The 12,661-nt window shown below is 38.7% G+C and overlaps 2 protein-coding genes across 5 annotated transcripts; one reads left to right on the top strand and one right to left on the bottom strand.

The window, feature by feature from the left end:
- Positions 1-385: 385 nt before the first annotated feature.
- RB195_012913 (uncharacterized protein) lies at positions 386-2,799 on the bottom strand (the record flags this gene model as incomplete). Of its 2 annotated transcripts, XM_064202509.1 has the most annotated exons (5): positions 386-484; positions 1,048-1,123; positions 1,193-1,251; positions 2,044-2,158; positions 2,792-2,799. In XM_064202509.1, 5 exons carry the CDS (start codon positions 2,797-2,799, stop codon positions 386-388), a joined length of 357 nt encoding a protein of 118 aa, XP_064058389.1. The 2 variants fall into 2 exon arrangements, with proteins under 2 accessions (XP_064058389.1, XP_064058390.1); XM_064202508.1 differs by lacking the exon at positions 2,792-2,799 and having other exon boundaries at positions 2,044-2,157.
- Positions 2,800-5,341: 2,542 nt separating this feature from the next.
- Positions 5,342-12,038, top strand: RB195_012912 (uncharacterized protein; the record flags this gene model as incomplete). 3 transcript variants are annotated; one of them, XM_013449095.2, is made up of 14 exons in its annotated part: positions 5,342-5,410; positions 5,521-5,636; positions 6,379-6,487; positions 6,554-6,691; positions 6,750-6,883; positions 7,213-7,276; positions 7,524-7,657; positions 7,730-7,864; positions 7,921-7,999; positions 8,734-8,863; positions 8,935-9,019; positions 9,089-9,290; positions 10,837-10,998; positions 11,970-12,038. In XM_013449095.2, the coding sequence occupies 14 exons, from the start codon at positions 5,342-5,344 to the stop codon at positions 12,036-12,038; spliced, it is 1,626 nt and encodes a 541-aa protein (XP_013304549.2). The 3 variants fall into 3 exon arrangements, with proteins under 3 accessions (XP_013304549.2, XP_064058388.1, XP_064058387.1); XM_064202507.1 differs by lacking the exons at positions 10,837-10,998; positions 11,970-12,038 and adding an exon at positions 10,059-10,154; XM_064202506.1 differs by lacking the exons at positions 5,342-5,410; positions 5,521-5,636; positions 6,379-6,487; ... (7 more) ...; positions 8,935-9,019; positions 9,089-9,290 and having other exon boundaries at positions 10,843-10,998.
- Positions 12,039-12,661: the final 623 nt, after the last annotated feature.

Here is a 12,661-nt window from a genome sequence, read left to right as displayed (position 1 = left end):
GCTCACATTCAGTTCAAGAACTCTCTGGTTTAATTCAAGCGTTCTCTTTTCTTGAAACCTCGGGATACTTCTGCCTATATTTTCTAATAGTGTGCCTGCGATGTTTTTAGATGGGACCCTTTATTTGCCTTTAGGCACACTATTAGGAAATATAGACTCCGCGGTTTACCATACATTACAAGAAAACACAGCATCTATTGTTCTTCACTTCTGAATTAAATAAAGCACAACTTCATTCGAAAATAAGGAACAAAAAAACCACAATAAACGACGAAACAAGCAACGAATGGACAACTCGTTGGAAAAGAAGATAACCACGTTGTTAATACAATATCTATGAACAACGTATCCAGAATCAAAATTTACAACAGAACCACTTAACCTATTATTCACTAGGGGCAAGTGGGTTCTTCAAAACAAGTATCACTGAATCACCACGGAGGAACATTTTTGAAATGAAGCGATCTTTTGGAACGGCTTTGGCCTGAAAAAAGAGCAATATTCACTTTTAAAAAACATGAGACAGCAGGACCAATCAAAGAATAAGCTAAGATCTAAAATACTCCCTCAAATTGCTTACATTACAGTTCTCCCAACAAAAAAAAAACTATTTTGATTATGATATGATTACTATGACTATCAAAGAACTTGTATGTCAGAGGTATCCTCAGCTATCCAATATGATTCCTTGCAACTGTTGTGGTCTGAAGCTTGGATAACAAGCCACTGGATTATTTCGGATTTGAACCAGAAAGACAGAACATAAAAAAGTAAAATAAAAGTGACATAAGGAATTGATTTCGCTCAGGAAGCGGCATTGCTGAAGAAAGACTGTCGTCGAAACACGTATGTTGAAAGCGAAAGAACTACTTAGGATAATGCGACAAGTTCTAAAAAAATGCTATGTAAAACACTGTGAATTTGCAGTGATGTATCGCTAACCTTGACGAATAGTGTTATGTCTGCATGAGACCAGCTATAACTAGATCCCCGGGAAGATCCCTTACAAATTCTTCATATTAGGAACCATAGAGAGACAATACAAACCTTTTTCTTTCCTTTGCCGGTTTTTGGCTGCTCCGTCCACATTTCCTTAACACTTTCGAGAACCATGTTGCAATGCCTGGAATCAAATAATTGGTTCAAAAACAGCATAAAAACAGGAAAAAGCCTGCTGTACGATAAAACGCACCGATCAAACGCCTTCACTCGACCAAGAAGTTTTTTGTTGTTTCTGCAGTTGATGAGCACCTGAACGCAACAAATAATGACACATATCAACGAGAATCAACAACATCAAATATAAAGACTTAAGATCACGTAAATAATACAAATATTAGGTTGGCTACTTACTTTTTTAAACATTCATACACTCTACAATTTCATAGCTTCTTAATCACACATTGTGACCATCAGTCGATGTATTCACTGTACCTATCAGAGTGTTCCATCTTTCTGGGAGAGTTACAATTCCCTGGATCATTGGTGTTAGCGCACTTATGGTAGTGAACTACACACCTAACCGTACCTATTCGTAGAGAAATCCCAATATATCCAATTTCGCGAAATCCAGGCTTTGAGTCAAGTCAACGCTTCCGATTTTAGCCCCACCTAGCATTAACACAGTTTGTGAGAAGTGTATAGATTCACACGATACTCCCTTCACCAGATGTAGATATCCCAGCCTGTTCAGCTAGAGCATTCCCCTCAATAACTTTTTAACAACGCGTTTTACCTCTGACGCAAGGTTTAGTAAAAAAAAAGAAATAAGAAAATATGGTCCCAAAATTATCGGATCTTCACTGATAGCGGGATAATGAACTAGATCAATGGCCCGGGATCACATACGCAGCTAACTGCACACTTTATTGGAAAAGACAACTTCAAACAGTTGCTATGCACACACCAGCTATATGCGAAAATCTCGAATGCTACCAAGCGAAGCTCGGACACCGGAAACGCATGTCTTCTGCAGCACTATGCTCTTTAGTCTTAGAAATATGCTACGACTTAGATCATTATACTAGCATCTATAGTTTGTACCTGAGCGTTATTCTTCACGGAGTTGTTTAAAATTGACAACGGTCCAACGTTAAACTCTTCTTGCTCCTTTGCTGCCAGTTCCTCTTGCGTCATTTCGGCACGAGGTTTCGCCATGCTACAAGCAAAACTGATAAGATGTGAAAACAACATCAGAAAAAGAGAAAACGTTATTACAAATGAACTGTTTCTCTGACTTTGTTCGGAACTTTAGGCATGCGAACAGCCTATGCGGAAGATATGAGGGAACAAAACCAAGAATTAACTTAAAACTATCATTTCTAGACAATCAATCCCACTAAGAATAACAACAAAAACAAATCATATGCAAAAGTTCCATGATGAAATGAATGAAAAGTAGGCAGGGGACCTAGACTTATAAAAGAAAGGAAAACGTCTGAAGACCGGAGCAATGTTTTGCTCTGGGTTCTGAAGGATTTTTACCTATGAAAAACCTTTTTTATTCTCCTTTCGCAATTATAAATTTTGGCATCTCTATCTATACCCCAAAGTTTAGTCACAGTGCGGAATCTTAGTGTGAGGAAATGATCAATGATTGTATAGCGTATAGGACGCGGTCGCCTCCGACTAGCTACCTCGATCAAATCAGACAGAATAAAGGAATTGTTGATCAAGACAAATGTAGGTGGCTGGCAGACTATTTTTATTCTTAGCCAGCTCGTCTTAGGTTTAACACTAGAAAATTGTTACAGATTCTTCCTATCACTGAAAAATACAGAAATGAACTCACGAAGTCATGGTTGTATGTCGTTTTGAGAGCGAGTAGTGTCCTGAAAAAGTATACGTATGATAAAATCTGAAATCATAAATCTGAAGTTGAACGCAGAAGGCGACAGTAACGATGACAAGTGCTACATGTTCAAAATCATAAGTCTCCTGTTCTGGCTGCATGACAACTGGAGTTTACAAAAACAGGATTGAAGTCTAGGAGCAGAAGATTCAACTACACCACCATTGCGGCACGAAATTTTGGGTTCTCGCCAATGTCGGCTTGGTATCAAAACCGCAAATTCTTGAATATGCTCTCAACTCTTGTTTATTTGAAAAATCACCAACGTAGGAATTACCCCATTTGAGAACAAAAACAGGAGAGCGACATATCAGAAAATACAGCAAATAGTGTACCACGTATTACATGATTCAACTCTACAATGCTAAGATTCACAAACGGTATTTCAGGATACAGAGCACAGAACAAGGCAAAATGTATTTGGGAGTCACTCAACCGCGTTCTTATTTCTGGAAGATCTATCTTCCTTTTTTCGCTTAGTAACTTAAGTTTACATTTCATAGATCCTCTAGGATTAATGCTTAGGTCTCAGAGTCCCTACTCATTTTGTTATTTACTTCCAGGAATAAGGGCGCGGTTGATTGCCCCCTCAACTATATTTTATCCCACAATAGCAGCAGAGAAGGAAGCTAAAGAGATGAGAAGACTATAACCATGACAGAATCAGCAGAATCGAACTGAATTGTGCGAATTACTGCGGCAACGGAAATTCGAAATGTACCGCCGCGCGAGGTCCACAAGTGCGGACGCGTCGCGTGTGCACTTTCTGAGCGTTATCCACAAGGGTCGCTCGAGGAATGTGTCGTGAAACAAATTCATCGGTAATCAGATGTGTTTTTGTTGTTCCGAGCGGATATCGAAGAGATCAGCGTTCGTGGCGACCTCGGCTTCACGATGAGATCGACAGTGTTACCGACGGGTTTCTTTGAGGTGTTTTAATGACCGTATATGAAGTTGTATTCTAGGATTTATTGCTTCCAGAACAGGGTTTTACAAGCAGTTTAAGGGGCAGAGACTTTTGGTGCTTAGAAGGAACTATGTCTTGGAGTGGTGATATGACGAATAGCTAACGCAAAGAAAAAAGAGCTCAGCAGCACTGTTCCGTTTATTAGAACTGAAAAAAAACAAAAAAAATTAAAATTAGAACTAAAACATAAAACTAAAATTACAAGTAAAACTCTTTGCTACTGAGGTAGCCTCAAAGGAGGCCTATCTAAAGTGTATCGGATTTTTTTAGTTGAGCCGGAGACGAGGTTATTATTATCCTTTATTCGAGGCTAACGTTTCGGCAATACCGCCTTCTTCAGAGTCCGAAGTTCGAAAAGATGAAATCGAACATGATTTGTCCGATCAAACCACTATACGCCAAACAAAGAAAGTCCATAGTTTACTGGTTCGAAAGTGGATCATCTAGGTAGAGGGGAACGATCCAACTTTCTAACTTTAGCCTCTATCTTGTTTTTATGATATGTTTTGGAGGTGTCGTATCTGACAACGATTGCTCGTCGCATTGATTTTGGGGGAAAACGAGAGAAAAAGTCGGAAATTCAACTTTGTAACCAAATAAATCACGAAATCGCTGTTTCCCACTACATTACCACAACTAGAGGCACCGTATAGCGTGCTGTAAGTAGCATTTGAGGACGGTGTAGAGTTCGGCCACGTCCCTGCGACATAAAGGAAGATGTGTTGTGAAAATTATAAGAAAATCCTGAGTCATTCAAATCCAATGTGTTCGTGGACGAGTCCGCCGCTAAACCATAAGTCAGAGCATGACTTACGGGGAAAATCTGGGTGCGAGGGCACTCAACCGTGCTCTTATCTCTGAAAGCTCTATCTTTTTTCTCTTAGTAACTTTAGCTTACATGTCATAGATATTGTAGGATTAATGTTCAGGTTTAAAGGCCCCAGATTTACTTAGCTAATCACTTCCAGAAATGAGGGTTCGGTTGAGTGCCCCCCCATCCCACTACTCCTCAGGAGGAGGAGGGCTCAGTGGCGCCCTTACTGAAAGCTCTATCTCACTTTTTTCTCTTAGTAACTTTAGCTTGCATGTCACAGATCTTCCAAGACTAATGCTTAGGCCTTAAGACCCCGATTGATCTAGCTATTTACTTCCAGAAATAATGGCGCCACTGAGTGCACTCCCCCAACTACATTTTATTCTTATTATCCACTATTTTAGTCCCTAAGATCAAACCAAGGTGATCAGCCCATCATTGCAACCTACATGTGGGATATGAGCCGATAAGATGGGGCCCGTAGATTGTGCTGCACCGCCCGTTGGTTCTGTGCATACGCAAAATTACGGACTGATCTGACAAGTAAATATTTCCGAATATTTGAGCCTTCTACTATTTCTTCTTTTTTCGAATCTATTTTATAATACGTACAGTCGTCTTTATACAGTATCCTATTTAGAGTGTCTCGCCCGATCCCCGCTAGCCTGTTGCTTAGTTTCGTTCGTTTGTTGTGGGCGTGAATTCTCCGATGACCACGCTTGCGGAGAAAAGAATTTTAGCTTTAGCGAAAGCACAAGCTTTTGTTCGGACAAGAAAAGTACGTGTGATTTTTGTTCTATGAGTTGGTGTATCCCGTTCTTTTTTAAAAATCTTATTCTCCTAGTGAGTGTTGCATCTTTTTTCCTCTTGCTAAATTATATATTTCAGCCTGAAACTGCCCCCAATAAAGACGCAGAAAATGGTGGAGAAAAGACGGAACCATATGCAGAAGATAATAACCCGATAAAACCTAGCTCGTTTGGGCTTCGGCCACACTTTTCCACGTAAGCTTTCCTTTCTGTTCAATGAAGTGTATTTTTTAACGTATATGAGCTTTGCATTTACCAAATCTCTTTTTTTTATATTTTCATTTAATTGTTCGCGTTTTTCTTAAAGCCTTTCTAAGGGTCGATAGCTAGTCCATCACGTGGCAATACTTCATTCGAATCTACTTTATTTTTGGTCTTTGTGGTTATTCTTTTTTTGTGTAGTAGTGCATGAATAAGATTACGTTGTCTTTCTTTTTGAAGGTCTTTTTCTCTTCTAAGATCCTGATTTGAATTTATTTTCTGTGTAACTATGCGCAACTAGCTAACTTCGTAGTCGTAATATTAAAATGGATTAACAGTTTAATAACAGCTAGTTTAACAGTCTTTCCTGATGCTATGGTATCTTCTCAAAGACTTCAATTTTTATGGGTTGGATTCCGGTCTCATTTTTTCATTTTTTCGCGTAAGAACATAGTTAGCACTCTATGACGAAACTAATGGACAAAAATAGTGTCTTGTGTAAGGTTGGATAATCCTATCCGTTTAACTCTACAAAAAATACTTTCACAAAACGACCTGAATCTCTCTGTAGTTGAGTGCGCTGGAAACGGAGTATTGTGGATAGCGGTTGGAATCGAGGTTGGACTAGCCCAATCTCCATTGGGGCTGCTGCGACCGTAGAGTGATGGTGTTTGCTACTAGTTTTCAGTGTTAAGGCTCATAAACTGTAGCAAATAGTAGCAATGCTATTTTTTAGGGTCAACATAAATTGCGATAAATGGTATCAAACGATGGATGAGAAAGCCCGCCTAGCTTTGCAAGATCCGCCTTCATTAGCAGATGGAATGGATAGAGAGACGGAAAAGGTTGTAGTTTTTTTTTCGTATTCACATGCTTCGTTGTTCAGTGTCGTTATCCCATTTGTTTTGTAGAATCTTCGTTTCTTTGGTTGTTCTCTGATACAAGAAGGAGCGGTCCTCCTAAAACTCCCTCAAGTGGCCGCCGCAACTGGCCAAATATTATTTCAACGTTTTTACTACCTTAAGAGTTTCTTAAAGTTTCGTTATGAGGTATGATAAACTCTAAATTCGCAAGTTTTTGTGAATGATGTGTTCTATCGCTTTTCAGCATACTGTAATGGCCTGTTTGCTACTGGCCTCAAAAATTGAAGAAGAGCCACGTCGTACCAGAGATGTTTACAATGTTTTCTATCGTCTTGAACAGCTTCATAAGCTGAGGGAATCAGGGCGGGCTGTTACTGAGTGAGTTTTTTTGTTACTCATCTCATCACTTCACTTATTCTTTTGTTCTTTATCCTCTCATTTTTAATTTTTTTCACCATTTCTTTTCGATATTGACTTACCATTAAAACTTCGATTGATGAAAGTTTTGGGTAAATATTGCAAAGCCCGAGTTCATATTTTATTTCAAATAGTTTATATTTTTTCCAACTTTATTTCAAATTATCTTGTGGACGTTAGCCAGAATGCCGTTAGTTGTATAATACCCCAGGCATTATACATTAACTACTCTGCCGTACATTTTTCTGTCTTCTACATTTGCGTTCGACTATATTGAAATGCTATTTTAGTGATACTGCTGCACGGTTGAAACCTCCTCCTCTCGACATTAGCTATGTTAATACGAAGAATAACGTAAGTTTTCCACACACTATAACGCGTTTATGTGGCACATTGCTTTCGTACTGTCTTTTTCGCAAATCTTGCGCCCTGAGTGTGAGTATGCAGTGGTACATAGACAAACTTGGGTTACAGCTGTTGTAACAAGAGGTGGCCAGCTACTGTTGTACGCCCATTCATTGTGCAAGGTTTACGAAATTGGCGGTATGTCACTCTTATTTTTACAATAAGAAAGAAACTGAATGTTGTGTCTTTGTTCCAGATTATCAAAGCGGAACGTCGTCTTTTGGCAACGCTAGGGTTTGTTGTTCATGTTAAACATCCCCACAAATTGATATGTGCGTACTGTTTTGTCCTTCGTGCTCACCATCGAACTGACTTAATTCAGAGAGCATGGTATACGAATCATTTTCGTTTTTGTTTTTGTTTTTTGTTGCACCCAAGCATTATTTCTTTTCTTTGTATCAGGACCTATATGAACGATGGGCTTAGGACAGACATGTTTGTGCGGTATTCTCCGGAAACTATTGCCTGTGCTTGTATTTTCTTAGCTGCTCGAACAGTGCAACCGCAAGTTCCGCTGCCAGATAAGCCTCGAAATTGGTATTTTTAGATTTACTTTTCTCCCTTTTTGCATTCTTTTAAACAACATTTTCCAGGTATGAACTTTTTGATGCTTCAGACACTGATGTTCATACGATAGCCATGATGTTACTGAATATGTATGCCAATCAAAAGGTCAGATGGTCCGCAACTTAATGAAAATCATTTTTCGTTAAAAATTCTACAAATTGCTTTTTAATGCCCAAAACGGAGGCGGGTAAAGGGAAAAAGAAAAAACACTCTATATACAATGTTTATTGTTTACTTCATGTTACATTCGGAGTTCTGGAGATTCTCTTTGATATACAATTCACCCTCTTGGGTTCAAAAAGATGAAGGTGTAGGACGAAAGCATAGTTCGTTTTCCGCCCCCAAATTTGACTATAGGAAGTCACGTGGAATTTTGTCACAGGAGTAGTTTTTTTTCAATTTTCATATACAAAAATATACGTATGACGTATACAAAAATGTTTTGACTGTCCTATGGTGGTTTTCATTGTTGCCACAGTCAAAGCAGCATTGCAAACTAAACTTTTCTTTTGCATTTGAGAGCATAAGGTCCTAGTTGCTACTCTTAGAGCAATGGAAAAAATTTGTTTATACAGCAAGTGTTGAGGTTTGAGCGAAAAAAAGTATCTGCTTTCATGTTTTAGAAACGTGTAGTGATTCAGTAATGGTCAAGTTTATTTGTATACGCCTATGGCAAAATCATGAACAAATTCTTTTGAAATTCGTTACCAATCTACCAATTAAAAATCTTTGTTTGGTTTAATCAAAGCCTTTATTACTTCTCTATAGGTGTTATTTATTTCACTTTAGAAGGGGTAAGCCATGCGTTCTCAATAATTTGTTAATTTTAACCATTTTAGGCGGTGAGTTGGAGAGAAATGGACGAAATAATCGAGAAGTTGAGAGCAAAAATTGAAACTTCACAGAAAGCTGCAAAAGCTCAGCTTGTTGCACAGAAGATTACTAGCGAAAAGAAAAAGGTTGATGAAGGTAAGTTCTGTTTAGTTACTCTTTTAAATATTGGAACGATTTTCGCAAAAGCAGTGAGGTGGTAATTCTAGATTCTGATCGTGATGATGCTCGTAAACGACGTGGGAAAAGTCGCAGTCGATCGCGGTCAAAATCTCGATCAAGGAGTCCGAAAAGGTCATTGTGGTTCTTGATTCTTTGTTTAGATGTGGTTTGTGAGGTCTTGTTTACCTATATTGTTTGTAGGAACAAATATTCTCCTGTGCGTCGCAGAAGAGAGTCGCCCGATCGAAACGGCAGGGCTAAAGGTCGCGGTGGAAAAGGAGGGCGTGAAGATAGAAGAGATAGAGAGAGAAGGGATGATCGAAGAGATGATAAAAGGAAGAGGAGCAGAAGTCGAAGCAAAAGCCGGGAGCGATATTCTGATCGCGACCGTGAACGAGCGAAGGTAATTCTCAAAATTAATTGTGCATCTATTTCGGTCAACGAATATGGTTTACAAAAAGCTAAGAATCGTTTCTTAAGTTTTATGTGTTTGTTGGCCAAGTGTTTCACCCTTATGGGGGAAAAAAACTCTACGACTACACGTTGAGCACGTTTTTTTCTTCACATCAGCCATTGTTTGCCACGCGTTCTCACAAAAAGAATGACCTAAATAATTTTTGTTGGACACGAGCCGTCTTTCGCACCGTTTTACGATCTTCAACTTGGGTTGATGAGTAAGGTACTTCAAACACATTGTATTTTTTGTGAGTTTTTGCGGGAAAGAATTTTTAGTTTGGGAGTGGACATGAATTCGTCACCTATTTATCTCAAGATGACAATTTTGCTCCGTGTGGGGGAGACTTTGGTGATTAGTCTTTACAGCTTGACGGTTAAAACTCTTAACGCTGGGTACACCACTCTTTCCACCTTTCTCGTTTGTAAAAGTGTGTTTTCATGTAGAAAGGCCGAACTTTGAAAAGTAAGTAAAACAACAAATAAATTAAGCTTTCTTCCCTTCTCTTTTCAAAGTATATGTCTGCAAAATTTGTGTTCATCATCTCATATATGCTCGTAATCACATCTGTTGATTCATGGTCTCGTGAATTTCTTGAGTATATTGTCCTCGTTAGACATCCGGTCGTTTACACCTTGATCCCCATGTGTTACAAAGATGGACGGGTAACAACCTATTGCCTTTCCGAATGGGATTATTTATTTATTTTTTCCTCAGGAGAGAAGCAAAGCTCGAGAACGGGAAGTCTATCAGTCGCTAGGTAAACGTCCTCGGCCAAGGTCCCCAACACCCCCAGCAAGATTTCGGAAATGATTTTATGAATATTATGATGTTGGTTTTGCCTTTCTTTATCGACGTTGAAGCTGATTTTTTTTCTGTACGAGTGATTTCTGCATCATCGTTTGTGTTCTGACATTTTTTTTAATTTTTTTTTCCTGCAAGTGGCAAATAGATTGTTTTCTTATACTCTACGGTTAGAAATCACAAATTCCATCCCGAGTTCTTGCTTCACCGTTTCGATATTCTCGTTCCTTCAGAGCTGGTAGCAATATTCTATAATATGCAAATCACATTTGTATTAAACGTGCCGGCTTTTCCTTCTATTTGCATCTCAAACATTCATGTGTATGTGTACCTCCAAATACTGTCAAGTATTCATAGACGTGTTTTTCCTCGTTATGTTTTAAATTTATGTTTATGAATGCTTGTGCGAGAAGTTGTATAAATGAAATGAATCGGTCATCTGACTAGTTGTTGGTGATTGTGTTAAAATCGGTTCTTCGTCCACGTATATTCGCTTTTGTGAGCACTAATTAAAATGAACGCTTGTGTTTCTCTTCTGGAAATCACTTATTTTGATAGACTCGGTTGAGTTGCCCGTAAGCAAAGTGTGTTTAGGTCTTCTTGTAACACCTCCAACTGTTTTATATTTCCCTCTATGCAAATTTTTTCTATTTGTGCTAGCTGTTTGCTTCTCGCTAATTCATTGCTTTAGTTGAAAATGCCTGAACACAATGAACCTCTTGAGGAGGGTGTTGATCAACTGTCGCAGTGGAGGGAACGTTGTGGCGACCACGTAGCTGATTTCAAAGCTATATTAGAAGAATGCAATGATCGCGTAAATGGCCGGAGCCAGACTGAAGAGACTTGTCATCAGGTAAGGTTTCTTGCATTTTCCTGTGATACCAACTGGCCTCCAAACGGCTTGTGTGCGCCATCCTCTCAGAAATTCAGTTTGAGCAGAATACTCAAACTGAATTTCTGAGAGGATGGCGCACACAAGCCGTTTGGAGATGATGGCAAAGCTCTCGCATACAGTGAGAAAATCAGGTGCATTCAATTTCCTCATTTTTCTTTACTTCTCGAAATTTTTTTCACACTTGTTTTTAAAGTGGGGCAAGAAATATTCACGTACCATGGATGCATTACGCACACTCATTTCGTACTAGAGTTGCGAAGGTTGCGGCTGCGCTCTCTAACAAATAATGGCTTTAAGTACATTTCTTAGAAGAAGCTATCACTTCTAATGCTAAACGTTATTTATTTGTGCCACAAAACAACTTTTTCGGCCTCACCAACTGAAACACAAACATTCGAAGAAAGTATGGAAATTGCTCAGTTTACGGATGGTATGAACTTTTGTGTTCTATCATAGTTTTCTTCTGGATTGTATGGTAGTATATGAGAAGTGAAGAAACTGTACAATTTTTACATCGATTCACTGGTGTGACAAATCATGCTATCTAACAAAAAAGCTCTGTGTTTTTAGCTTCTCTCAAAGCCATCTGGAGGTGTGTTATGTTATTACAAGAATTGCAACTTTCAAAATGTTGAGGAACAGACACTTCGGAAGTTTAAATTGAGAGTTTTTTAGTAACGTGACATAGCCCCTACATAATTTTTGTGTAGGTTTTGAAGAAACAGTGACATCGTGTTAATTGCAGAACAGTATTTCGAATTGGACAATTTGCTATCTTTAGTTCTTGGAAAAAACGCCTCAACAGTGTGCCGTAGAGCAGTATCACTATTCAAAACCGTTTCTGTAGAATTCATTAAGGATTGCACTCCTTACCTCATGCATATTTCTCTGTTCACTATTATCCGAATTCTTGGACTTTTTTTTTAAAGGAAATGACGGATTACATCCACCACCTCGATGAGTGCGCCTTCCCGAAAGCTTTTGCTGCCCTCAAGTGAATCGACTTGAAGATTTCTTAGGTTGATAGTTGTATTGTTAATGTAGCGTTTTGCATTTGAAGTAAAACGAAATAAAATGTGTTCGTCTTTTTCTGATTTGTGTTTAACATCTAGATCAAATAATAAGCAGAAGATCCGTACATGTGTATCTATTCAATTGGGTTTTTACGTTCGTTATATATACAGATCTCGGCGGCGGATTAGAGCTTTCTATATAGACGTTTCGGAGCAAAGGTCAGATTTATAGTGAAAAACAGTATGAACCTCCAGGTAACAATTCAGTGGAAGTTGAGGCTCACTTCGGTCGACTTAACTAGTGAGCAGAAATGCAAAGTTCGAAATATTATTCCACGCGTTGCCCGAAACTCTATTCCTCTTCTCCGAACAGTCCTAATATAGCATTAAGTGAAGGATGAAGGGAAACGGAAAACGACTCTATCGCTGGTGAATGAAAAAGAATGGTTTGGGCAGCAACGTGATTTATGACATAGTTAAAAATCCAAATCCCCGTTGACGAATTTCCAAAACAGCCGTTTTGGCCTGTTATAAGTTTATTTAGGAAGTACCCAATTTCATCCGAACTTTTTGTTGCGACGATTTCGGGAGTTCCAATATCTGTGTGT

Source organism: Necator americanus, chromosome V (assembly GCF_031761385.1).
Source record: "Necator americanus strain Aroian chromosome V, whole genome shotgun sequence".
Lineage (NCBI taxonomy): Eukaryota > Metazoa > Nematoda > Chromadorea > Rhabditida > Ancylostomatidae > Necator > Necator americanus.
The sequence above is the reverse complement of the archived record's forward strand: the minus strand, read 5'-3'. Positions and strand labels throughout refer to the sequence as shown.